Here is a 26789-nt window from a genome sequence, read left to right as displayed (position 1 = left end):
CACCAGCTTAACTTAGGCCCTAGCACCATAGTAAATTAATAAATGCGAAGGCTGTATATATTTTTCCGAAAGGCAGATCGAACCAATAAAAGGTGTGTAAGTATTTATAAAAATAGAAACATTCAAGTTCTGACAGCAAATAAAATGATTGAACAATTTCCTGATCAAAAGAATCCTGGGTGCATTAACATGTCAAGAACTAAATTAAAGGTCCTAATTGAAAACAAGTGGGGGTTTAACTGTTGCATCCATAAATGGGTCATCAAAAGGCAATCCTTTCATGATCTAAACACAAATAATGAAATATTGAAATAGTCCAATTTAGATTTGTGTTGCACTATGTTTTAAACCAAGGTTGGACAGATGCTGGAGATATTTCAGATTTCCAAGACAGCAAATGAGATAGGACTAATCATCTTAGCAGAACACCTCTGTACAAACTTCATCCATTTTATGTTATAAGTTCTATTAGTGAATGACAATATTTGACTTCCTAACTAGGGGAAATAATTCCTGGAGGTCACCAAGTTGAGACAGCCTGTGTCTTCAAAAAGAAAAATGGGAGCTGATGGTTTTCCAGAAAGGCAAACAAATCTCTGGACACCCTAACTTATGAAAATGGCCTAAACTACCTCCAGTTGGATGTTTGACAGTTAAGAGTGAGATAACGGCTATCACCTCCCATTACAAAAGCAAAATACTGCAGATGTTGGTAATCTGAAGTAAAAACGGGCAATGCTGGAAATACTCAGCAGGTCAGGCAGCATCGGTGGAGAAAGAAACGGAGTTAATGTTTCAGACCGATCATCGACCTGCAACATTAACTGTTTCTCTCACTACAGATGCTACCTGACTTGCTGAGTATTTCCAGCATTGTCTATTTCTCTTTCACCTCCCACTTACATTGTCTTCCCCAGCTGGAGAGAGTGTAATTTAATGACTGACACTAGTAGCATCGAGCAGGAGTAAATTCTCTCCTCCTCGTTGGAAGTTATATTCCACTTTTAACTTGACTGGTTTTATTAATGGGGGCAGGGGTTGTGGAGTTCAGTGACAGTACAGTTACATTAAAAGTAGCTGTGTTCATCAAAATTAAAATTCTAAATAACCTTTTGCCGGGTCCACAACCCTACCTATATAGTGATCAAATCCCCAAGTATTGTAAACTGTTCTGAAGGCAGAAAAACCTTGTAGAGAACAATGTCCATAAGGAGGTAGTAATGCAGTGGGTATGCCAGTTACAAAATTACAATAAATGAACCTGCTAATTTTTGGACTTGCACTGGAGGAAACAAAGTGACCATGAAACCATTGTCATAAAAAGCTATTTCACTAATATCCTGCAGGGAAGGGAATCTACTGTCCCGACATGTGATACTAGTCCACACGACATGGTTGAATTTTGGGTCTAATTGCCAGATGTATCAGATGCGTTTTAAAAACAATTGATACCTCAAGAAAGTGCCGGCTACCAACTTCTCAGGGCAGTTAGGGATGGGCAATAAATGCAGCATTGCCAACATCGAAGATACAAACATAAAAAAATATATAAATGTTGCTGGGATTGCAACCGAGACTTCTTGACGTATATTAATTTTCTGCCACTTATCTTCACTGGTAGACCTCAAGCATAGAGCTCTGTTGAGTCAATCATCCATGATAGATATAAAGGGAGATGTTGCATCCTGAGATGCTCTGTGACATGGTGAAAGCCTTCAGTCTTGGAGAGTCAAAAAGGAGAAAACTGTGCTGATAACTTTTCCCTCTTAATAATGTTGACAGAGTGCATCATTTTTATTATTGCACATCATGTATAAGGAACGTTATGGGGGCAGCAGAGATTAGACAATTATATTACTTGTTGATAAAACAGGGATCAAAAAGCTCTATCTAATAACCTTACATGCCGGCATGGACTAGTTGGGCCAAATGGCCTGTTTCTGTGCCATACATCCTATGTAATAAATTCTGATGCATTGGAGACCCCGCCCGCCACACCAAAACTGTACGGGATTCTATTTTAATACATTCTATAGTTTTGCCAAGTGTTTAAAAAACTGATAATGTCTTCATCCAGGAAAGAATTTCCTCAAGATTGGTAAAAATCCAAGAACAAATCGAGCTATGACAATTGTTCCTGGCGAAAGGCTAGACATAACCTACATCGCTCCGTTCTTTTGATGAAAGCCTTCATAGATTTTTAACAAAATAAAAACAGAGTACTTTTGTTTCCATGTTTATCCAGAACAGTATTGTATAAGGACATGCATTTACAAATTAAACACAGCCTGCAGTAGAACACCATTAACAGTAACTCCAGCTGTACCTATATTAATAGCGGTTTCCTGCTTGTCTCCTGTCAGGATCCAAATTTTGATGTCTGCTTTGGATAATGTTTCTATGGTTTCAGGAACTTTGTCTTGTAGTCTATCTTCAATTGCTGTAGCTCCAAGCAACTGCAGATTCTATTAAAATGACATGAAAAGTAATTAGTAGCAGGACAAATAGATAAGCTTGTCAAAGGATTTATCTCAGATTATGACACTAAGTGCAACCATATGGATATGTGATTTGCAATTTTCAGCAAACTTGAATTCCACATTGTCAAACTTGTCGAGTTAACCACCAATAGCAATGTTTCTTGGTATGCTCGACTAAACTCAGAGGGTATACATTTTACAGCTGTTGAGTGACATAAAAATACAATACCGACTAACATTAAGATCCATTTGTTTCTCTCAAATATAATCAAGGAATATTTTTTAATGCAAGAAAAATCGCTGCCCGATTGCGCTGGTTCATGGACAATTAGTTTGGGGTAGGGAAAGTTGAACCATAAAATAAATTTGGAAAACTAGTGCAATTTGTGCCCGGATTGCTGATTACACTCAGAGCGTAAACTTTACCCCAGTCTTAAAGGTACATGTTTGATAAAATTTATATTAACACTATTGAACACTGCTTCAAAGTTCTCTTTTCTGGAAATAGAGAAACTTGACTGACTGAACTTCTGAACCATTTCAATCCTAATCCCCAGTTAAAACTGGACTAAAGCACTGTACTTATTCATAAGAGTCATTTCATTTTATACAACAGAAGGAGTCCTTTGGGGAAGTGTTTGCTGGTGCTGTTGGGGAGGGGTTAAACTAATATGGCAGGGGGATGGGAACCTATGCAGGGAGACAAAGGGAAGTAGAATACTGAATTCTAAATTTCTCCCTGTCCTCAGGTTTGCTGTGTTTTCTGGCCAATTTATATGCTGCTTCCTTGGATTTAACACTATCCTTAATTTCCCTTGTTAGCCACGGTTGAGCCACCTTCTTCGTTTTATTTTTTTACTCCAGACCGGCATGTACAATTGTTGAAGCTCAACCATGTGTTCTTTAAATGTTTGCCATTGCCGAAGCGCCGTTGACCCTTTAAATATCATTCGCAGTCTATTCTAGTCAGTTCACGTCTCATACCATCGAAGTTACCTTTCCCCAAGTTCAGGACCCTAGTCTCTGAATTAACTGTGTCACTCTCCATCTTAATAAAGAATTCTACCCTATTATGGTCAACCTTTCCCAAGGGGCCTCGCACAACAAGATTGCTAATTAGTCCTTTCTCATTACACATCACCCAGTCTAGGATGGCCAGCTCTCTAGTTGGTTCCTTGACATATTGGTCTAGAAAACCATCCCTAATACACTCCAGGAAATCCTCTTCCACCATATTGCTACCAGTTTGGTTAGTCCAATCTATATGTAGATTAAAGTCGCCCATGATAACTGCTGTACCCTTATTGCATGCATCCCTAATTTCTTGTTTAATGCTGTCCCCAACCTCACTACTACTGTTTGGTGGTCTGTGCACAACTTCCACTAGTGTTTTCTCCCCTTTGGTATTCCGCAGCTCTACCCGTACAGGTTCCACATCATCCAAGCTAATGTCCTTCCTTACTATTGTGTTAATTTCCTCTTTAACCAGCAATGCTACCCCACCTCCTTTTTCTTTCTGTCTGTCCCTCCTGAATGTTGAATACCCCTGAATGTTGAGTTCCCAGCCTTGGTCACCCTGGGACCATGTCTCCGTAATGCCAATTATATCATATTAATAGCTGCCTGCGCAGCTAATTCATCCACCTTATTCCGAATACTCCTCGTATTGAGGCATAGAGCCTTCAGGCTTGTTTTTTTAAACACACTTTGCCCCTTTAGAATTTTGCTGTAATGTGGCCCTTTTTGTTTGTTGCCTTGGGTTTCTCTGCCCTCCACTTTTACTATTCTCCTTTCTATATTTTGCTTCTGCCTCCTTTTTATTTCCCTCTGTCTCCCTGCATAGGTTCCCATTCCCCTGCCATATTAGTTTAACTGCTCCCCAACAGCACTAGCAAACACTCCCCCTAGGATATTGGTTCCGGTTCTGGTTCTGCCCAGGTGCAGACCGCCCGCTTTGTACTGGTCCCACCTCCCCCAGAACCGGTTCCAATGTCCCACGAATTTGAATCGCTCCCTTCTGCACCACTCCTCAAGCCACGTATTCATCTGAGCTATCCTGCGATTCCTACTCTGACTAGCACGTGGCACTGGTAGCAATCCTGAGATTACTACTTTTGAGGTCCTACTTTTTAAATTTAGCTCCTAGCTCCCTAAATTCACCTCATAGGACCTCATCCCATTTTTTACCTATGTCATTGGTACCTATATGCACCACGACAACTGGCTGTTCACCCTCCCTTTTCAGAATGTCCTGCACCCGCTCCAAGACATCCTTGACCCTTGCACCAGGGAGGCAACATACTATCCTGGAGTCTTGGTTGCAGCCGCAGAAACGCCTATCTATTCCCCTTACAATTGAATCCCCTATCGCTATCGCTCTCCCACTCTTTTCCTGCCCCTCTGTGCAGCAGAGGCAGCCACGGTGCCATGAACTTGGCTGCTGCTGCTCCCCACTGATGAGTCATCCCCCTCAACAGTACTCAAAGCGGTGTATCTGTTTTGCAGGGGGATGACCACAGGGGATCCCTGCACTACCTTCCTTGCACTGCTCTTCCATTCCCAATCTGGCTGTGTACCCTTTACCTGTGGTAAGACCAACTGACTAAACGTGCTATTCAGGTCATTCTCAGCACCGTGCATGCTCCAGAGTGAATCTACCCGCAGCTCCAGTTCCGCAATGCGGTTCGTCAGGAGCTGGAGGCGGATACACTTTCCGCACACGTAGTCGTCAGGGACACCGGAGGCGTCCCTGATTTCCCACATAGTACAGGAGGAGCATAACACGTGCCCGAGCTCTCCTGCCATGACTTAACCCTTAGATACACTTAAATTGGCAACAAGTGCTAAAAATTACTCAGAGATATAGAAGAGAAAAAAGAAAAACTACTTACAAATCAATCACCAGCCAATCACTTTGTTCACCATTTATAATGGGGAACAAAGAAATGGCAGACCAATTGAACATATACTTTGGTTCTGTCTTCACTAAGGAAGACACAAATAACCTTCCGGAAATACTAGGGGGCAGAGGGTCTAGTGAGAAGGAGGAACTGAAGGAAATCCATATTAGTCAGGAAATTGCGTCAGGGAAATTGATGGGATTGAAGGCCGATAAATCCCCAGGGCCTGACAGTCTGCAACCCAGATTACTTAAGGAAGTGGCTCTAGAAATTGTGGATGCATTGATCATTTTCCAGCAGTCTATCGACTCTGGATCAGTTCCTATGGACTGGAGGGTGGCTAATGTAACACCACTTTTTTTTTAGAAAGGAGAGAGAGAGAGAGAGAGAGAAAACAGGGAATTATAGATCGGTTAGCCTGACATCAGTTGTGGGGAAAATGTTGGAATCAATTATTAAAGATGAAACAGCAGTGCATTTGGAAAGCAGTGACAGGATCGATCCAAGTCAGCATGGATTTATGAAAGGGAAATCATGCTGGACAAATCTTCTAGAATTTTTTGAGGATGTAATTAATAGAGTGGACAAGGGAGAACCAGTGGATGTGGTGTATTTGGACTTTCAAAAGGCTTTTGGCAAGGTCCCACACAAGAGATTGGTATGCAAAATTAAAGCACATGGTATTGGGGGTAATGTACTGACGTGGATAGTGAACTGGTTGACAGACAGGAAGCAGAGAGTAGGAATAAATGGGTCCTTTTCAGAATGGCAGGCAGTGACTCGTCGGGTGCCACAGGGCTCAGTGCTGGGACCCCAGCTATTTACAATATACATTAATGATTTAGATGAAGGAATTGAGTGTCATATCTCCAAGTTTGCAGATGACACTAAGCTGGGTGGCGGTGTGAGCTGTGAGGAGGATGCTAAGAGGCTGCAGGGTGACTTGGACAGGTTTGGTGAGTGGGCAAATGCATGGCAGATGAAGTATAATGTGGATAAATGTGAGGTTTCCACTTTGGTGGCAAAAACACGAGGGCAGATTATCTGAATGGCGACAAATTAGAAAAAGGGGAGGTGCAACGAGACCTGGGTGTCATGGTACATCACTCATTGAAAGTTGGCATGCAGGTACAGCAGACGGTGAAGGCAGCAAATGGCATGTTGGTCTTCATAGCTAGGGGATTTGAGTATAGGAGCAGGGAGGTCATACTGCAGTTGTACAGGGACTTGGTGAGGCCTCACCTGGAATATTGTGTACAGTTTTGGTCTCCTAATCTGAGAAAGGACATTCTTGCTATTGAGGGAGTGCAGCGAAGGTTCACCAGACTGATTCCAGGGATGGCGGAACTGACATATGAGGAGAGACTGGATCGACTGGACCTGTATTCACAGGAGTTTAGATGAATGAGAGGCGATCTCATAGAAACATAAAATAAGTCCAGAACCAGGGGACAATGTCCAAGGATAAGGGGTAAGCCATTTAGGACCGAGATGAGGAAAAACATCTTCACTCAGAGTTGTTAACCTGTGGAATTCTCTACTGCAGAGTTGTTGTTGATGCCAGTTTGTTAGATATATTTAAGAGGGGGTTAGATATGGCCCTTACGGCAAAAGGGATCAAAGGGTATGGAGAGAAAGCATGAAAGAGGTACTGAGGTGATGATCAGCCATGATCTTATTGAATGGTGGTGCAGGCTCGAGGAGCCGAATGGCCTACTCCTGCACCTATTTTCTATGTTTCTATGTTTCGGGCATTTGCACCTATGCCAGCTCCCTGAAGGAGCTATCCATTAAGTCCCATTGCACTTTCCTCACCCCCATTCTATTTCAACTTTCTCTTTTTCAAATATTTATCTGCTTCCCTTTTAAAAAGTATTATGGATTTTGCTCCACCACTGTTTCTGGTCGGGCATTCTATGTGCTAATCCTCTGCAAAAAATGTTTCCCCCTAACCTCATCCTTCATTCCTTTGGCGGCGATCTTAAATTTCTGCCCCAACTTTACCAACTCACTGACCAGTGGAAAGTTTTGTCCCATGTATTTTATCAAAATCCTTCATAATTTAACACTTTAAAGAGATCTCTCCTTAACCTTATCTGTTCTAATGAAAGGAGCCACAGTTTCTTTAGTGACCTCCTAATAATTAAAGCTTCTCATCCGCGGTATTATCTTCCACTCACTCACCGTGATCAACATCCTTCCTGAAGTAAGATGCCTAAAACTGGACAATATATTTTAACTTATGGCCTAACCAACTATTTGTATAGGTTTAGCTCTTTGCTTTTGTAATCAATGCCCTTATTTGTAAAATGTATCCTGTCATTTTTGAAGATACATCAGAACCCTTACATTTTGTGCACATGTTCAATTACTTTTGATCGAATTGATAAAGAATTATACATAATTTTCATATGGATACATAACTATTCAAGTCTGATTATAGGAAAATGATTACCAAGACAATGGCACCAACATTGTACTATTTTTGTTCAATATCGATAAAATATTGTGTCTCTGAAAAATTGCAAGTACAGAGACTTGCAGTTAAGTGAACATGGTTTTTGCAGCCGGCCTTTTTTTGCCTTAGTGCATATTTTAAACTTAGTAGTGGCACACCTTGATTTTTATTTTTAATAGCCTCCATTTCCTATAATAGAGGTGATATTTGTATTGCACCAAGATTTTTATGGGGGGAGGGGGGCTGAAGAAAGAAGAAAATAGTTCAATCTTGTACATTTTTTTTAAGCTGGGGTGGGGTGGGGTGGCCAGGCTGAGTAACTGAACATTTGAATGCCTTCTCTGCCTGGTTACTGAGCCTTTACCCAACTTCTGAAGAGCATTCTAAATGCAGCATTTTGCTATTTTCCATTTTCCATACCAGTCATCCTTATGGCCTGTGTGGCAGTATCAATTTTGCATCAATTCATGCCAGATTATAGGGTCACTTTGAAATTGGCCAGGTCTTGGGTGTGAAAGGACTGTTCCAATCCACTGTGCACCCAGTGTCCTTACAAATTGCTTCTTATGCAGATTCATGTTCTGTTCTAATAACAATTCCTCATGCTACCATACAATTTAAAGCTACATGGAAAACTTGGCAAGTGTTATGGAGGCATTAATACTATAAGTATACCAGTAGAAAATAAAAATTCTGATGGAAAATCTAAAACAAAAAACAGAAAAAGCATGCATAAATATCAATTTAGAAATGTGTTGAAGGTTGCAACAGAGTGTTAGAATAACAAATTTGATGCAAGATAGTGTAAACTGCCAAAGTATGTTACAGTTCTATTGTACTGACAGCCATCAGTTATTCTCTGTGAAAAGGATTATACTTACTATGGTGTTGGATTCATTTAATTCATGTCTGGAGTACTTTTTTCACTGGAAACCAATAAACTTTAGTTTCTATGATTTAATACTGCCACCTTCTGGCAGATTTACTATTGGCCAAGTCAGAGTAATGGTATATTTTGAAATCCATCTATCGCTCTCCATCAGAATGATTTTTTAAGTGATATATGCAAGTTTAGAAGCACTGAATACACATTTCTTAAAAAACACAGGAATTTCCTGAATATCCTGAAAACAAATATAAAATATAATCCGAAATGCTAAACTGTGCTATAATTTGTAAAATTATTGCTTTTTTCCCCTCAATCAGTATAGTTTTAAACTGCCAATTACAGCCTATCTGGAAAGAGATATGTATAGAGGTAATACTCGTTCTTTCATAAAATTCAGTTCCAGTAATACCATGAAGGAAAACTTGTCAACAGCCTACTATTTTTAATTAAGCTGTCACGAGAATGACAATCTTCATCGGTTTATATCATGTGCTGATTAGAACACAATGAAGAGCAGTGATTTATAAATCACCTGTGCATTATTAGATCTTCACTATGAGTGGAACAGATTAGAGTGTCAGCCATGGCTCAGTTGGTAGCGCTCTTGTCTGTCAGAAGGTTTTGAGCATTTGAGCACAAAAATCTAGGCTGATACTCAGTGCAGTATTGAGGGAGCGCTGCACTGTTGGAGATTCCATCTTTCGCATAAGACATTAAACCCATGACCCATCTGCTCTCAGGTGGACGTAAACTATCCCATGGCAATATTTTGAAGCAGAGCAGGGGAGTTTTCCCCGATGTCCTGCTGAATATTTATCCCTCAATCAACATCACTAAATACATATTATCTGGTCATTATCATATTACTGTTTGTGGGAGCTAGCTGCGCGCAAATTGGCTGCTGCGCTTTGGGACGCTCTGAAGTTGTGAAAAAGTGCAAGTCTATCTTTTTCTTTCAGATATTTATATTGTACTGAGTAATAAAATGTGATCTCACGTTTGCAACAATTGTAATGATTAGCTGCCAAGATGGAACTTTGTTAAAGGGACAGGCCAAGTTTAAGACCAATGAGCAAGTACTCCCATATGGGCAAGTACTCCCATATGGGCACATCCTGAAGTTGTTAGAGGCTGACTGTTAAAAGAAGCTTCTGTAGGTTGACATCTGCTGGCAAATATCTGAATCTTGCCCTTGGAGAGTAGTCAGAAAAACCAGATGATGACTGGCTTTCTTTTTTCATACATTTAACATCTGAAGTGTGATAAATGTGCATCGCATAACTGATCTCGTGTGCAACTGGTCAGGGTAAAATTGACATTGTACCATTTTATGACAGGAGCGTTACACCATGTAGTACACAATGTATTAATTTACTGGTAAATTGGAGTGTAATGCATGAAGTATGATGGACGCCCTCAAAACCCTGGTGTTGTTCACTAAATCATGCAACACACAATGTACAATATTTTTGATCTCCTATGGAAGTGCTGTCCAATAGAAATTACTGACGAACCAGAGGTGTGGCGACAGCCGTTTAGCCACATGCACTGTTAGTAGAAATCACCTTGCACACTCACTCAATACAAGTAAAGTACTTCACACGTGTATGTTTACTTAAACATCTACCGCCATTCAGTGCAAAGCTTTGCAATTTTTCTCTTTCATCAAATTTCACTTAAAAAAAAATCAGACATCTTAGTTCAGCTTCATCAGAGTGATTGCTGAGAATAGTAAAAGGCTAGTCAAAGGAAGTGTGGGGCTAAAGCTGAGGTACTAAATGAATACTTTGCATCTGCCTTCACTAAAGAGAAGAGAATGCTGCCAATTTGCTGGTGCTGGGGGGGGGGGGGGGGGCGGTGAGATCTGGGAGAGGCTGGAGTCCGTGCAAAGTCAGGGAGGTGTTTTGAGGGCTAAAAGAGTGAAAGGGAGATATCTGGGAGGACTCGGTTTAGGGGTACTAGTTATGGTGGTATGGCAATGAGAAATTAAAGCATGGAGGGGGTCTAGGAGAATTGAAAGGTGATGGGGGCTGGAATGCCAAACTGTGAAATAGGGGCCAGAGAGGCAGAAAAAGAAATGGAACACAGATGCTGGCTGGGCACACACTAGTGGTGTAGCAGAATTGGCAGCTACGGTGAGAAGAAATGTCAGTTGCAGGAAAGAAGTGCTGTAGAGAAGGTGCATCCGAAAGGCTGTGGAGATGTTTCTAGATGGGCAGTGCATCACAAGTGCGCTAGCCTAGGAGAAAGCATACCGAAAAAAATTCAAGCAAAATCCTGAATCTGCGGACTAAAATATTTGATTTTTATATTTTTAAGCAAGCCTTCAGTCATTACACAATTCAAACATATCCAACCTAAAAATCAAATAACAAAAGCTAACTTGTCATTAGCTTCTCGTGGTCATCTAGGTAAGTCTACAGTAATAGTAAATCGGTAAAAAGAGTCTCTTTTTCTGCCCTTCATGTGTCTTATTCTCTCCTCTTCCTGCACTTGTTTCTCTGTTCTCTATTGTGTGTCCTCCTCTTCACACTTGTCACTCTCACCCTCCTCCTCTATTTTCTCTCCCTGCTGTTACCCCATTTCTCATATTAAACAAATTAGCACACTTAAAATTAATTGCAATATAAATAAATAAAGCCTAGCTCCAATTTTGCAGTGGGATATTTGGAGAAAATAAATCAAACAGGAATAATTACTACAGATTACAAAGACAATTCTTGCTAATTTAACAATGAAGCACTTCAATACAAGTACAGGCACATGTTGAGAACCATACCTTCGCACAGATTTTGTAAAATAAATGAAAAACAAGTTTAGAGTCTTGAGCAATGTTTACCTCTCAGGCACAAAGAAAAAGCAACTCCACAACCTCAGGAAATTTTAAAGCGATTTGCAGCTTTTTGAAGTGTAGTCACTGTGGTAATGTCGGAAACGTGGCAGCCAATTTGCACACAGCAAGGTTTCACAAACAGCAATGAGATAATGACCAGATAATCTGCTTTAGGTGATGTTGGTTGAGGGATAAATATTGGCCAAGACACTGGTAGAACTCTTCAAAATAGTGCGATGGGATCTTATGTCCACCTGAGGGGGCATACAGAGCCTTGGTTTAACGTCTTATCTGAAAGTCAGCAACTCTGACAGTGCAGCATTCCCTCAGTACTGCACTCCTGGTGTCAGCCTGGATTATGTGCGCACGTCCCTGGCATGGGACTTGAACCCACATCCTTTTGACTCAGGAGACGAGAGTACCAACCAAGCCACAACTGATAATCACCATCATCATAGGCAGTCCCTCGAAATCGAGGAAGACTTGCTTCCACTCAGTGATTTCTTAGGTGACTGAACAGTTCAATACGGGAAGAAGTCTCTGTCACAGTGGGACAGATAGTCGAAGGAAAGGGTGGGAGGGAAGACTGGTTTGCCGCATGCTCCTTCCGCTTGCTTTCGGCGACGAGACTCAAGGTGCTCAGCGCCCTCCCAGATGCTCTTCCTCCACTTATGCCGATCTTTGGCCAGCGACTCCCAGGTGTTGGTGGGGATGTTGCATTTTATCAAGGAGGCTTTGAGGGTATCCTTGAAACGTTTCCTCTGCCCTCCTGGGGCTTGCTTGCCGTGTAGGAGTTCCGAGTAGAGCGTTTGCTTTGGTAGTCGTGTCAGGCATGCGAACAATGTCGCCCGCCCAACGGAGCTGGTCGAGTGTGGTCAGTGCTTCGATGCTGGGGATGTTGGCCTGATGGAGGACGCTAACGTTGGTGCATCTGTCCTCCCAGGGGATTTGCAGGATCTTGCGGAGACATCATTGGTGGTATTTCTCCAGCAATTTGAGGTGTCTACCGTATATGGTCCACGTCTCTGAGCCATACAGGAAGGCGGGTATCACCACAGCCCTATAGACCATGAGCATGGTGCCAGATTTGAGGGCCTGATCTTCGAACACACTCTTCCTCGGGCGGCCGAAGGCTGCGCTGGCGCACTGGAGGCAGTGTTGAACCTCGTCGTCTATGTCTGCCCATGCTGATAATAGGCTCCCGAAGTATGGTCCACGTTGTCCAGGGCCGCGCCGTGGATCTTGATGACTGGGGGACAGTGTTGTGTGGCAGGGTCAGGTTGGTGGAGGACCTTTGTCTTACGGATGTTTACTGCAAGGCCCATGCTTTCGTACACCTCAGTGAAGATGTTGACTATGACTTGGAGTTCAGTCTCTGAATGTGCGCAGACGCAAGCATCGTCCACGTACTGTAGCTCGACAAGAGGTTAGAAACATAGAAAATAGGTGCAGGAGTAGGCATTTTGCCCCTTGGAGCCTGCACCACCATTCAATATCATGGCTGATCATGCAACTTCAGTACCCCATTCCTGCTTTCTCTCCATACTCTTTGATCCCTTTAGCCGTAAGGGCCACATCTAACTGCCTTTTGAATATATCTAACGAACTAGCCTCTACAACTTTGTGGTGGAGAATTCCACAGTTTCACAATTATCAGTGAAGAAGTTTCTCCTCATCTCAGTCCTAAATGGCTTACCCCTTATGCTTAGACTGTGACCCCTGGTTCTGGACTTCCCCAACATCGGGAACATTCTTCCTGCATCTAACCTGTCCAATCCTGTCAGAATTTGATATGTTTCTGAGATCCCCTCCCATTCTATGAAATTCCAATGAATGTTGCATGTTCAGCCATGAACTCATTGAATGGCAGTGCAGGCTTGAAGGGCCGAATGGCCCACTCCTGCACCTATTTTCTATGTTTCTATAAGCCTAGTCGATCCAGTCTTTTTTCATATGTCAGTCCTGCCATCCCGGGAATCAGTCTGGTGAACCTTCGCTGCACTCCCTCAATAGCAAGAATGTCCTTCCTCAGATTAGGAGACCAAAACTGTGCACAATATTCAAGATGTGGCCTCACCAAGGCCCTGTACAACTGCAGTAAGACCTCCCTGCTCCTATACTCAAGTCCTCTCGCTATGAAGGTCAATATACCATTTGCCTTCTTCACCGCCAGCTGCACCTGCATGCCGACTTTCAATGACTGATGTACCATGACACCCAGGTCTCGCTGCACCTCCCCTTTTCTTAATCTGTCACCATTCAGATAATATTCTGCCTCCCTGTTTTTGCAACTAAATTGGATAAGCTCACATTTATCTACATTATACTGCATCTGCCATGCATTTGCCCACTCACCAAACCTGTCCAAGTCACCCTGCAGCCTCTTAGCATCCTCCTCACAGCTCACACTGCCACCCAGCTTAGTTTTATCTGCAAACTTGGAGATATTACATTTAATTCCTTCATCTAAATCATCAATGTATATTGTAAATAGCTGGGGTCCCAGCACTGAACCTTGCAGTAACCCTATTAGTCACTGCTTGCCATTCTGAAAAGGACCCGTTTATTCCTACTCTCTGCTTCCTGTCTGCCAACCAGTTTTCTATCCACGTCAATACATTACCCCCAATACCATGTGCTTTAATTTTGAACACCAATCTCTTGTGGGACCTTGTCAAAAGTCTTTTGAAAGTCCAAATACACCACATCCACTGTTTCTCCCTTGTCTACTCTGCTCGTTACATCCTCAAAAAATTCTAGAAGATTTGTCAAGCATGATTTCCCTTTCATAAATCCATGCTGACTTGGACCAATCCTGTCACTGCTTTCCAAATGTGCTGCTGTTTCATCTTTAATAATTAATTCCAACATTTTCCCCACTACCTATAATTTCCTGTTTTCTCTCACCCTCTTTTTAAAATTGGGGTTAAATTAGCTACCCTCCAATCCATAGGAACTGATCCAGAATGTATAGAATGTTAGAAAATGATCACCACTGTATCCACAATTTCTAGGGCCACTTCCTTAAGTACTCTGGGATGCAGACCATCAGGCCCTGGGGATTTATCGGCTTTCAGTGCCATCAATTTCCCGAACACAATTTCCTGACTAATAAGGATTTCTTTCAGTTCCTCCTTCTCGCTCGACCCTTGATCCCCTAGTATTTCCGGAAGGTTATTTGTGTCTTCCTTCGTGAAGACAGAACCAAAGTATTTGTTCAATTGGTCTGCCATTTCTTTGTTCCCCATTATAAATTCACCTGATTCTGACTGCAAGGGACCTACATTCGTCTTCACTAATCGTTTTCTCTTCACGTACCTATAGAAGCTTTTGCAATCAGTTTTTATGTTCCCTGCAAGCTTACTCATACTCTATTTCCCCCCTGTTAATTAAACCCTTTGTCCTCCTCTGCTGAATTCTAAATTTCTCCCAGTCCTCAGGTTTTGTTGTTTTTTCTGGCCAATTTATATGCCTCTTCCTTGGATTTAACACTATCCCTAATTTCCCTTGTTAGCTACGGTTGAGCCACCTTCCCCGTTTTATTTCTACACCAGACAGGGATGCACAATTGTTGAAGTTCATCCATGTGATCTTTAAATGTCTGCCATTGCCTATCCACCGTCAACCCTTTTAGTATCATTTGCCAATCTATCCCAGCCAATTTACGTCTCATACCATCGAAGTTACCTTTCTTTAAGTTCAGGACCCTAGTCTCTGAATTAATTGTCACTCTCCATCTGAATGAAGAATTCTACCATATTATGGTCACTCTTCCCCAAGGGGCCTCGCACAAGACTGCCAATTAATCCTCTCACATTACACAAAACCCAGTCTAGGATGGCCTGCTCTCTAGTTGGTTCCTCAACATATTGGTCTAGAAATCCATCCCTTACACACTCCAGGAAATCCTCCTCCACCATACATTGCTACCAGTTTGGTTAGCCCAATCTACATGTAGATTAAAGTCACCCATGATAACTGCTGTACCTTTATTACACGCACCCCTAATTTCCTGTTTGATGCCATCCCCAACCTCACTACCACTGTTTGGTGGTCTGTACACAACTCCCACTAGTGTTTTCTGTCCTTTGGAGGTCTGCAGCTCTACTCATACCGATTCCACATCATCCAAGCTAATGTCCTTACGATTGCATTAATCTCCTCTTTAACCAGCAATGCTACCCCACCTCATTTTCCTTTATCTGTCCTTCCTGAACAATGAATACCCCTGGATGTTGAGTTCCCAGCCTTGGTCACCCTGGAGCCATGTCTCCGCGATCCTAATTACATCATGTCTGTTAGCAGCTATCTGCGCAGTTAATTCATCCACCTTATTACGAATGCTCCTCGCATTGAGACACAGAGCCTTCAGGCTTGTTTTTTTAACACTCTGTCCTTTTAGAATTATGATGTAATGTGGCCCTTTTTGATCTTTGTCTTTGATTTCTCTGCTTTCCACCTTTCTTCTTCATCTTTCTACCTTTTGCTTTTGCCCCCATTTTACTTACATCCGTCTCCCTGCATAGATTCTCATCCCCCTGCCGTATTAGTTTAAACTCTCCCCAACAGCACTAGCAAACACTCCCCCCAGGTGCAGACCATCCGGTTTGTACTGGTCCCACCTCCCCCAGAACCGGTTCCAATGTCTCAGGAACTTGAATCCCTTCCCTGCTGCACATCATTCCTCAAGCCACATATTCATCTCAATTATCCTGCTATTTCTACTCTGACGAGCACGTGGCACTGGTAGCAATCCTGAGATTACTAACTTTGAGGTCCTACTTTTTAATTCAACTCCTAGCTCCCTAAATTCAGCTTGGAGGACTTCATCCCGTTTTTTACCTATATCGTTGGTACCTATATGCACCACGATAAATGGCTAGTCACCCTCCCCCTCCAAACTACCCTGCAGCCGCTGCGAGACAGGTCTTGGATCTGGCCTGGAGACGACGAAGGTTAAAAATGTTCCCACTGATTCTGTAGTTCAGTTCCACTCCAGTAGGGAGCTGGTTGAATGTGAGGTGGAGCATTGCAGTGAGGAAGATCGAGAAGAGGGTTGGCGCGATGACACAGCCCTGCTTGATCCTGGTCCGGACGTGGATTGAGTCTGTGATGGATCCATTGGTCAGGATCACGGCTTGCATGCCGTCGTGGAGCAGGCGAAGCATAGCGACAAACTTTTGGGAGCAGCCAAAACGGAGGACGACGCTCCATAGTCCCTCGCGGTTGAGTGTCAAAGGCCTTTGTAAGGTCCAAGGCGGCTATGCTGTTCCCTGCATTTCTCTTGCAGTTGTCACGCCATAAAGGTCATGTCCATTGTACTCCGTAGTGGACGAAAACCGCATTGTGACTCCAGGAGGAGCTCCTCAGCCACAGGGAGAAGACGGTCAAGTTGGATTTTAGCAATTACTTTCCCAGTGGCTGATAACGGAGATTCCTCTATAGTTACCGCAGTCGGACTGGTCCCCTTTTTATTTAAAAAAAGGTAGTCACGATTACTGCATCTCTGAGATCTCCCGGCATGCTCTCCTCCTTCCAGATGAGAGAGATGAGGTCATGCATTCGTGCCTCTCCGCCATACTTTAATACCTGAGCGGGGATTCCATCCACTCCCGTTGCCTTGTTCTTGAACTGGCGGATGGCCTTTTCTACCTCTTGCAGGGCTGCAGTTTTGCTGAGATGGTGGCGGGTAGCAGCTGCGGAATGGAATCGCGGACACTCGAGTCAAAGACAGAGTCTCGGTTAAGGAGATCTTCGAAGTGCTTCTTCCAGCGGGTCCGGACAGCCTCGGTGTCCTTGATGAGTGTCTCCCTGTTCTTGGCCAGCAGTGGGGTGGGGCCTTGGGAGTTTGGGTCGTAGATGGCCTTGAGGTCACGTGTTTTTTTTGTTGGATCTTGGCATTAAGCCATCTGTAATGCTGCTTTGCTGCTCCCAAGTTGGGTTGTTGTTTTAGGTTCAGAAATGCCCTGCGCTTGAGATTAATTAGCTCTTGGATCATCTGGTCACTCATCAAATCAGTCCTGGTGTTTCCTGGTTGAGAGATCGAGCGTCTCTTCGTAAGCACTGGTTATGGCGGCCTGGAGGGCAGACCAAGCGCTGTGGACATTCTGCGTCTCGGGGTCATCAAGGGTCGCCAGGTTAGTAGTGAGGCGATGGCTGTATAGGGCTCTCTTAGCTGGGTCTTTGAGTGCCATGGCATTGAATTTTTGCGGCACTGCTTCTGCTGCCATCGTCGCTTTGCGGCTATATTGATATTGATGGAATGGATTAGGCGGTGGTCCGTCCAGCAGTCATCAACTCCTGTCATGGCGTGGGTGATGTGCATATCCTTGCGATCCCTGGCTCGAGCGATGACATAGTCGAGCAGGTGCCAGTGTTTGGAGCGAGGGGGTAGCCACGATGCCTTGTACTTGTTCCTCTGGCGGAACAAGGTGTTAGTGATGACAAGGTCGTGTTCTCGGCATTTTGTCAGGAGCAGTGTACCACTGGAGTTGGTTTAATTAGGAGGTGGAAAAGAGAGTGAGAGGAAGCTTGCTGGGAATATAAAAACTGACTGCAAAAGCTTCTATAGATATGTGAAAAGAAATAGATTAGTGAAAATAAACGTAGGTCTCTTGCAGTCAGAATCAGGTGAATTTATAATGGGGAACAAAGAAATGGCAGACCAGTTAAACAAATACTTTGGTTCTGTTTTCATGAAGGACACCACAAATAACCTTCCGGAAATACTAGGGTACCGAGGGTCAAGTGAGAAGGAGGAACTGAAGGATATCCTTATAAAGCGAGAAAGTGTATTAGGGAAATTGATGGGATGTGAAGGCCGATAAATCCCCGGGCCTGATAGTCTGTATCCCAGAGTTCTTAAGGAAGTGGCCATAGAAATAGTGGATGCATTGGTGATCATTTTCCAACAGTCTATCGACTCTGGATCAGTTCCTGTGGACTGGAGGGTAGCTATTGTAAAGTTTATGAAAGTTTATTCCGGCAAAACTTGCAACTATTTTTTGGCGCAGTCGGCCACTAAAAGAATCGGCTGCAACTCTACAACTGCGCCAAAAATCGGCAATGTGGAAAATTGAGCCCATTGCTTCCAACAACGACAAGCAATCCAATTTCCAGGCATGGCTCTTGAGCAGAAAAGTGGAAAATGTATGTTGGCTTTTGCAAATAGAACTGTCAGATCAGATCAGTGCTGACAATTATGCTAAAGTCTACGAAAACCAGAGAATGAGAATGTAGTGCGAATGGCAGTGATTCAGTGCCCAAAGTTAGAGGTAGAGGCTAAAAAGGTAAAAGGTTGCAAGAGCGTGACATCCTGGCCTCACTCAGGAACTAGCTTCAAATTATTTGGTGAGCTGTCAGAGATGGTAGCTCTGGGTGCAATGTGAATCTTAAATTGATTCTCAAAGATTTTGTTTATAGTTGGTGAACATTCAGAGGTCTTAAAAAGACAGAAATAACTTTGGATATTCTCTGTTATTTCTCAACAGAATGCGCTGATGAGCCAAATGTTTATCCAAAGATAGATATGCAAGTGTTGTAGTTCAGAAAGATTGCCATGTGGATAAACATCTGGGCAGGTGATTGCCTTGTATTGGAATTCAGTCCCCAAAACGCAAAAGCTCAGAACCTTCAAAATCTGTCATTGAATTGGCACGTGAATGAAGGTATCCTTGAAGTTAACTACAGCCATCAATCTCACAGACTGTTTAGATAACCGGAGAAAGAGTAACCATTTAGAAAGTTTTTGTTGAGAAGGTCAACATATGCTTTTGTCCTGATTTTTGGAGACCACAAAGTAATGAGAATAAAATCCCATTCTTTTCTGATCTTACACTCACAAATATGTTGGTAGCCCAGGTATGTTGTCATCTTTTACACTCAAAGCCAAGTAAGCTGACGGATGACTCATGAATCCTGAGGAATACCAGGAATATGAAGGATAGCTCCACTATCAGATTTCTTACCCAAGCTCCTGGACAAGTCTGCAATCACAGCTATCTTTCCCCTACCAGGGTCAGGGTTAGCTTCTTGGTGCCAGCCTCGGGATCAGTCTCAACCTAGCCAAGCTTGTCAACAGGCCAAACCATGTTCTTAAGACTAGGGAATCTACTGCAGTAATGAGACAGTCCATAATCAACAGGATAGAAGATTCCCCAACAGCTGTGCTATTTTGAAGCAGAGCAAGGACCTCCTGGGAAATGGCTATGGACTCTGAAAAAGGTAGCAGGCAGAATCAGAATCCGTGGAAGGAAAATACAAATAATATCGTAAAGGGCACCAGGTTCTGTTTCCTTGGACTATAATCATGTCCTCCCCCCAGTCAGGAATGCATTCAGATCATGTGTCAAGGGGGAAACATGACATATGGGGGGTCCTTTTTGTGGATTGACAAAGTGTGACACTGATAGCATTTTTGAAAATGTTCTACAGACCAGATTATCCTGCACACATAAAATAAGTTACAATCAATATAGGGAGTTAACTTGCTTGACAGAATTTGATGGATAACATTTTTCATGAAAAGATTAATGCTCGTAAAGTATGTTCAAAGTTTGATCTTAGTTGTACAACTCATAACACTGATCGTTTACAATATCAGGTTTCTGACAATAATAGGACCTCTTATTGTTACCCTTGATGAAATCTGATAATGCTTCAGCTATAATGCTATGACATAAATACTAGTTGCTTACGGCTCTCTCAACTACTAAAATAACACCCTCTTCATAATGCATTTTGAGTTAGAACTCAAAAAAGTGTCTGAAATACTTACTTTTTCAATCAGTTCATAACTCTCTTCAAGCTTCAGTATCCTGTTCTGCAGTGCAGTAGAAGCACGCTGGTACACTTCCAACCAATTTCGGTACATCGTCTCTGAAATCTCAGTAACAGTGAAACACAAGGTTCTCAAACCTGAAACAGTAAAAGTCAATGTTACTAAACTTTATATTTACCTTCAAATACAAACTAAGTATACTTTGACATGTTCTAATGTAACGAGAATAGACTGTAAGCGTTTAATGTAAACAATGGATGTAACATCAAATTATTGATCAGAAGAATTTAGAAATCAAGTAAGAGCTCATTCATTTCTATAAAATCTTGGGAAATAGTTTGCAAATTATAGCTCAAAATTCTCACTTGTTTCCATTATAGCCTTCAGTTTCATTGAAATGATGAGTAATTTGTTTTAAGTGATAAAGCATATGCTATGAACTTGGTTATATTACTCGACAACAATTTCTCTTCTACCCAAGCAAAATACTGCAGATGCTGGAAATCTGAAATACAAATAGAAAATGCTAGAAATGCTCAGCAGGTCAAGCAGCATCTGTGGAGAGAGAAACAGTTAAAGTTTCAGGTCGATGACCTTTCATTGGAACTGGAAAAAGTTAGAGGTGTAACAGGTTTTAACTAAGTAGAGGCAGGGAAAGGGGAAGGGGAGGAAACAACAAGAGAGGTGGTCTGTGATAGGCAGTAGTCTCTCTTCTACCGCTTGGTGATACCAATCAATTGGAATACTGCCAGCTTTTGGTAATGAGCAGGCAATACAAGAAACATTACATGCAGGTCTTCAGCCAGTCATCCCTGCCAATAGATAGAAACAGATGAGAAATCTTAAGTACAGAAATGAGGCCACAGTATGAATCCCGAAGTCTCACAAAGCACTAGATAATGAGGCTTAATTTCTAACCTTTCTTCAAATCAGCCAGATCAAAACAGTTTTACCCTTTCCCCATCGTAAAGCTGTTTTTACATTGCACAAGATCCACACTAATGCTGCCGGTTCCCCAGGGGCAGGGCACATACAGCCAGTTACAAGTAGAATGCACGCTTGCCAGGACGCATTAATATAATTAGCCCAACAGGTCGTCTTGGCAGTTGGTTTTTAAAAATCCTGGCAGGTTTCCATGCTGTAAGCTGCACAAAATCTACGATTTTGGAAATGGATACACTACCATCAGTGTAAATAAAGCTTTAGTGCCTGACAAGTTAAAAATTACGGATTTTCAATCGGCCTTTTTGTTTTTGGCTATTTGCAAAATGGCACCAAATTATCAAAACCTCAATGGTTTTGAACATACTTCAAAGCAAAACCGCAAATTTGAACTTTGAATAGATATTTTCATATTCAATTTTGAATGCTTTTTGCGGAATAACTGGCAATGATTGGTGCTGGAGTTTTATTCTGCTGAAATTCACTTAGCAGATCTGGATTTTTAATAGGAGGCTTGTAAAAAGGGAACAGCAATAAATCATAGGTGATTTTAACCTCCATATTGATTGGACAAATCAAATTGATCAGGGTAGCCTTGAGGAGGAGTTCAGAGTGTATGTAAGGGATGGATTCCTTCAGCAGGATGTAACAGAACCAACCAGGGGGCAGGCTATCTTGGATCTGGTCCTGTGTAATGAAACAGGATTAATAAACAATCTCCTAGTAAAGGATCCCCTCGGAATGAGTGATCACAGCATGATTGAATTTCAAATTCAGATGGAGGGCGAGAAAGTTGGATCTCTAACCAGCGTACGAAGCTTAAATAAAGGAGACTATGAAGGTATGAGGGCAGAGTTGGGTAAAGTGAACTGGGAAAATAGATTAAAGTGTAGGACAGCTGATGAACAGTGGCGTACATTTAAGGAGATATTTCACATCTCAAGAAAAATATATTCCAGTGAGGAGGAAAGGGTGTAAGAGAAAAGATAGCCATCCGTGGCTAACTAAGGAAATTAAGGATGGCATCCAATTAAAAACAATGGCATACAAAGTGGCCAAAACTAGTGGGAGGACAGAAGACTGTGAAGCTTTTAAAAGCCAGAAAAGAATAACTAAAAAAATGATTAAGAAAGGGAAGATAGACTATAAAAGTAAACTAGCACAAAATATAAAAACAGATAGCAAGAGTTTCTATAGGTATACAAAAAGGAAAAAAAAAGTGGCTAAAGCAAATGTTAGTCCTTTAGAGAACGAGACTGGGGAATTCATAATGGGGAACATGGAGATGGCAGAAACTCTGATCAAATATTTTGTATCAGTCTTTATGGTAGAGGACACTAATATTCCAACAGTGAATAGTCAAGGGGCTGTGGAGCGGGGGGGGGGGGGGGGGCGGTGAGGGAGGAACTTAACACAATCACAATCACTAAGGAGGTGGCACTCAGTAAGATAATGGGACTAAAGGCAGATAAATCCCCTGGACGCGATGGTTTACATCCTAGGGTCTTGAGAAGTAGCGGCAGGGATTGTGGATGCATTTGGCTGCAATTTACCAAAATTCCCTGGATTCTGGGGAGGTCCCAGCAGATTGGAAAACTGTAAATGTAACACCCCTATTTAAAAAAGGAGGCAGACAAAAAGCAGGAAACGATAGACCAGTTAGCCCAACATCTGTAGTTGGGAAAATGTTGGAGTCCATTATTAAAGAAGCAGTAGCAGGACATTTGGAAAAACAAAATTCGGTCAGGCAGAGTCAGCATGGATTTATGAAGGGGCAGTCATGTTTGAAAAATTTGGAGTTCTTTGAGGATGTAACGAACAGGGTGCATAAAGGGGAACCAGTGGGTGTGGTGTATTTGGACTTCCAGAAGGCATTTGAAAAGTGGCCACATAAAAGATTATTGCACAAGATAGAAGTTCACAGGGGTGGGGACAATATATTAGCATGGATTGAGGATTGGCTAACTAACAGAACAGAGAGTCGGGATAAATGGTTCATTCTCTGGTTGCCAACCAATAACTAGTGGGGTGCTGCAGGGATCGGTGCTGGGACCCCAACTATTTACAATTTATATTAATGATTTGGAAGAAGGGACTGAGTGCAATGTAGCCAAGTTTGCTGACAATACAAAGATGGAGGAAAAGCAATGTATGAGGAGGACACAAAAAATCTGCAAAAGGACAGACAGGTTAAGAGAGTGGGCAAAAATTTGGCAGATGGAGTATAATGTCGGAAAGTGAGAGGTCATGCACTTTGGCAGAAAAAAAATCAAAGCGCAAGTTATCATTTAAATGGAGAAAGATTGCAAAGTGCCGCAGTACAGCGGGACCTGGGGGTACTTGTGCATGAAACATAAAAGGATAGTATGCAGGTACAGCAAGTGATCAAGAAGGCCAATGGTATCTTGGCCTTTATTGCAAAGGGGATAGCGTATAAAGGCAGGGTAGTCTTGCTGCAGCTATGCATGGTATTGGTGAGGCCACACCTGAAATACTGCATGCCGCTTTGGTTTCCATATTTACGAAAGGATATACTTGCTATGGAGGCAGTTCAGAAAAGGTTCACTAGGTTGATTCCGGGGATGAGGGGGTTGACTTGTCAGGACAGGTTGAGTAGGTTGGGTCTCTACTCATTGGAACTAAGAATGAGAGGTGATCTTATTGAAATGTATAAGATTATGAGGGGGCTTGACAAGGTGGATGCAGAGAGGATGTTTCTACTAATGGGGAGAGACTAGAACTAGAGGGCATGATAGAATAAGGGGCCGCCCATTTAAAACAGATGGAGAAATTTCTTCTGAGGGTTATAAATCTGTGGAATTCGCTGCCTCAGAGAGCTGTGGAAGCTGTGACATTGAATAAATTTAAGACAGAAATAGACAGTTTCTTAAACGATAAGGGGATAAGGGATTATGGAGAGCAGGCAGGGAAGTGGAGCTGAGTCCATGATCAGATCAGCCATGATCTTATTAAATGGCAGAGCAGGCTTGAGGGGTCGTATGGCCTACTCCTGTTCCTACTTCTTATGTTCTTAAACAAATTTTGAAGGGGGTTTAAAATTTTGGATGTCTGCTAGTTATTTAATTTTGTGCAAGAAATGCTAAGACTCTTTACGTTTCTTAAAACATAAGCTTCAAAAATCTGCACTGTTGTTTCCACCAATATAACACCTATAGTAAATTATGGTTGCAGCAGGCTCTTGGAGACAAAGCAGACAAGTGGTGTGTACCTTCTCCTCCAGTTTGTGTTACTATGTTAAACTGTATTGATTTTTAACCAAAGGCTTCATTGCTTTCTCAAGACTTGATTGATGGCTTATACCTCATTCTTTGGTGGCGCACAAAAATGGCATCAGGATACAAACGGCAAAAGAATATGAGCCTTTAATTTTTTTAGAAATGCCAATCCTTGAGATCAGACACAGGATGCTTGCTAGACTCACAGGCAAGGCAGCCAGCCAAAGCAGTAACTTTGGGAGATGGCAGTTGCAGTGAGAGCCAACTCTCAGCTCCACAACAGATCAGTGCCACACAAAGTTTGATGATATGATCAGGATAGCCAAGGTATGAGAACTGCCACTATCTTATTTTCACTTTGGCATCATTGGATTCCCTTCAATGGAATAACCAGTCTTCATTCCTATTGTACCATAGCTCAAAGGACCTACAACTTTTTCCACTGTTAGCAACTCTCATCGTGAGCCCTCCTTACGCAAGGTCCCATTGTACACCAACCTCTGACGTTTCAGCGTTCCTCTTGCAACTGTCCATCTGATTACATCAGCTGTCTACTGCCACCTGGGAAATCCTTTCAGATGTCCACTATCACCTACTGATGTTCCAGGAAAACTACCAAGCCATGCCTGGGGCTGAGGTAGACATAAGGAAAAATATATATATCTAAAAAATATATTCTATATATTTTGAGGGCAAGGCTATCAACCTCCAGGGGAGGCAAAGGTCAATGGAACAGGGTATCCTTAGTGAAGCAAAGCTGCTGAAGGCACCTCAAAATCTGCAGATCCTAAAAGCTCATTGTGGGGTGGCCTCATTCTTCTTTGATGCTGTCTTACTCTACTTTGCCTGCCTGCCGCCCGCCTCTCTCTCCCCCCATCTCCTCCTCCATCAGCAAATAAGAAAACCACCACTTAGAAATCCATGCTACTCAATCGTATCTTTATACTGTGGGCAGGTATAATAAATAGGCTGGTGACCATAGAGACCCTCACACTGGCATTTTGAAATATAGTTTAGTACATCCCCAACCCTAGCCCTCCAAAACAAATTCTCTAAAGCTGCAGACAAACATGAGAAATGGGGGAAAAAAATTGCAGTGCTGTAACTACCTTTAATAAGTTTGCTTCTGCTGGTCTGGATGACTGTGCCTTAGTTACATGCATCTAATGATGTCTAATGTTGATGCACAGCCTGGGGCCTCGGATTCCCTAGGCCAACCAAGGGACCAGAGGAAACTGGTCCCATCAACATTCATGAGCTCTCAAAGTGCTTTGTGTTGCCTTTTATATTTGAAATTTGGCACTATTAATGCGGATTTACGGGGCCAGAGTGAATAGTTTGAATATCAGCTATTTTACCAATTATTCAGGCTGTAGATTATTTTATTCATTACTGTACCTATCAATTAGACTTTGGTTTCTGTTGTGTTATAGTTATATACAAACACTCACTTTGATAATCCAATAGCCTTAAGCTTCCGATAGCAATAACTTATGTTTAAGATTATGCACACCAGTGTTTTAACCTCAGATTTTTCTATGCAGCTGAAATGATTGTCTTGCACAAGCATTTTAGCTTCAATACTTCATTCCAGTAAATTAATTTTAGAATTACAAATTGACAGTTGTAATTATTATCAAAGCCAAAATACTTCAGCTTGGACTTGAAGCTGACGAAAGTCCAATTATTTAGTCTGTCTGATGTTACCTTGCATTCTTACTTTTATGGATCATTCCAACAGTCGCTCAAAGATTAAGACACAAATTAGCTTTGGTCTTTTATGAAGTAGAACAGATAGCTGGAATTTAGCTAATAGTGTAGTTTAGCTGCTCTGTTAATTTATAGATGTTACATTTTACAGTAGAAACAGGTGCATAGTTTTCAATTTGTAGTGTGTGAGAAATTGCTTTCAATTACATCAAGGCCTAGGTTTGCGCTCATAACACCAACAAATAAACCATTCATTTTAATGTTTTACCACTGGGATTACTGTTGAGAAACCTAGGCCTAAGTAGTCATAGTGTAAATGCAGCCTAAATCCAGCATCCGAGAAAAAAGCAGCGAGATGCCCTGGAGGAGACTCTTACTCCACTTTGTTTCAGATCCAGTTTAGGCCTTGATGGTGCAAAACAGTTTTGCACCAACAGTAAACTTGTGTGCATACACCGCAAAACTAAAGGCATAATTCTAAAAGGTCAGAAATGCAGAATGGTGAAGAACTGGAATGGTATCATCTATATCTTCAAAGTAAATAGAACAAAATTACACTATC

General features: G+C 42.1%; 1 protein-coding gene across 6 annotated transcripts in view; it reads right to left on the bottom strand.

Moving 5' to 3' along the window:
- The window catches only part of atp8a1 (ATPase phospholipid transporting 8A1), a 509869-nt gene that overhangs the window by 211712 nt on the left and 271368 nt on the right, over positions 1-26789 (bottom strand). For all 6 annotated transcript variants that reach the window (XM_070870244.1, XM_070870234.1, XM_070870228.1 and 3 more), the window contains 2 exons: positions 20337-20476; positions 2327-2465 (listed from right to left, as the gene is read on the bottom strand). In XM_070870244.1, coding sequence (XP_070726345.1) covers positions 2327-2465; positions 20337-20476 — 279 coding nt within the window. The remainder of the gene's footprint in view (positions 1-2326; positions 2466-20336; positions 20477-26789) is intronic.

This window comes from Pristiophorus japonicus, chromosome 2 (genome assembly GCF_044704955.1).
Source record: "Pristiophorus japonicus isolate sPriJap1 chromosome 2, sPriJap1.hap1, whole genome shotgun sequence".
NCBI classification, from domain to species: domain Eukaryota; kingdom Metazoa; phylum Chordata; class Chondrichthyes; family Pristiophoridae; genus Pristiophorus; species Pristiophorus japonicus.
This window is presented reverse-complemented; position numbering and strand designations above follow the sequence as displayed.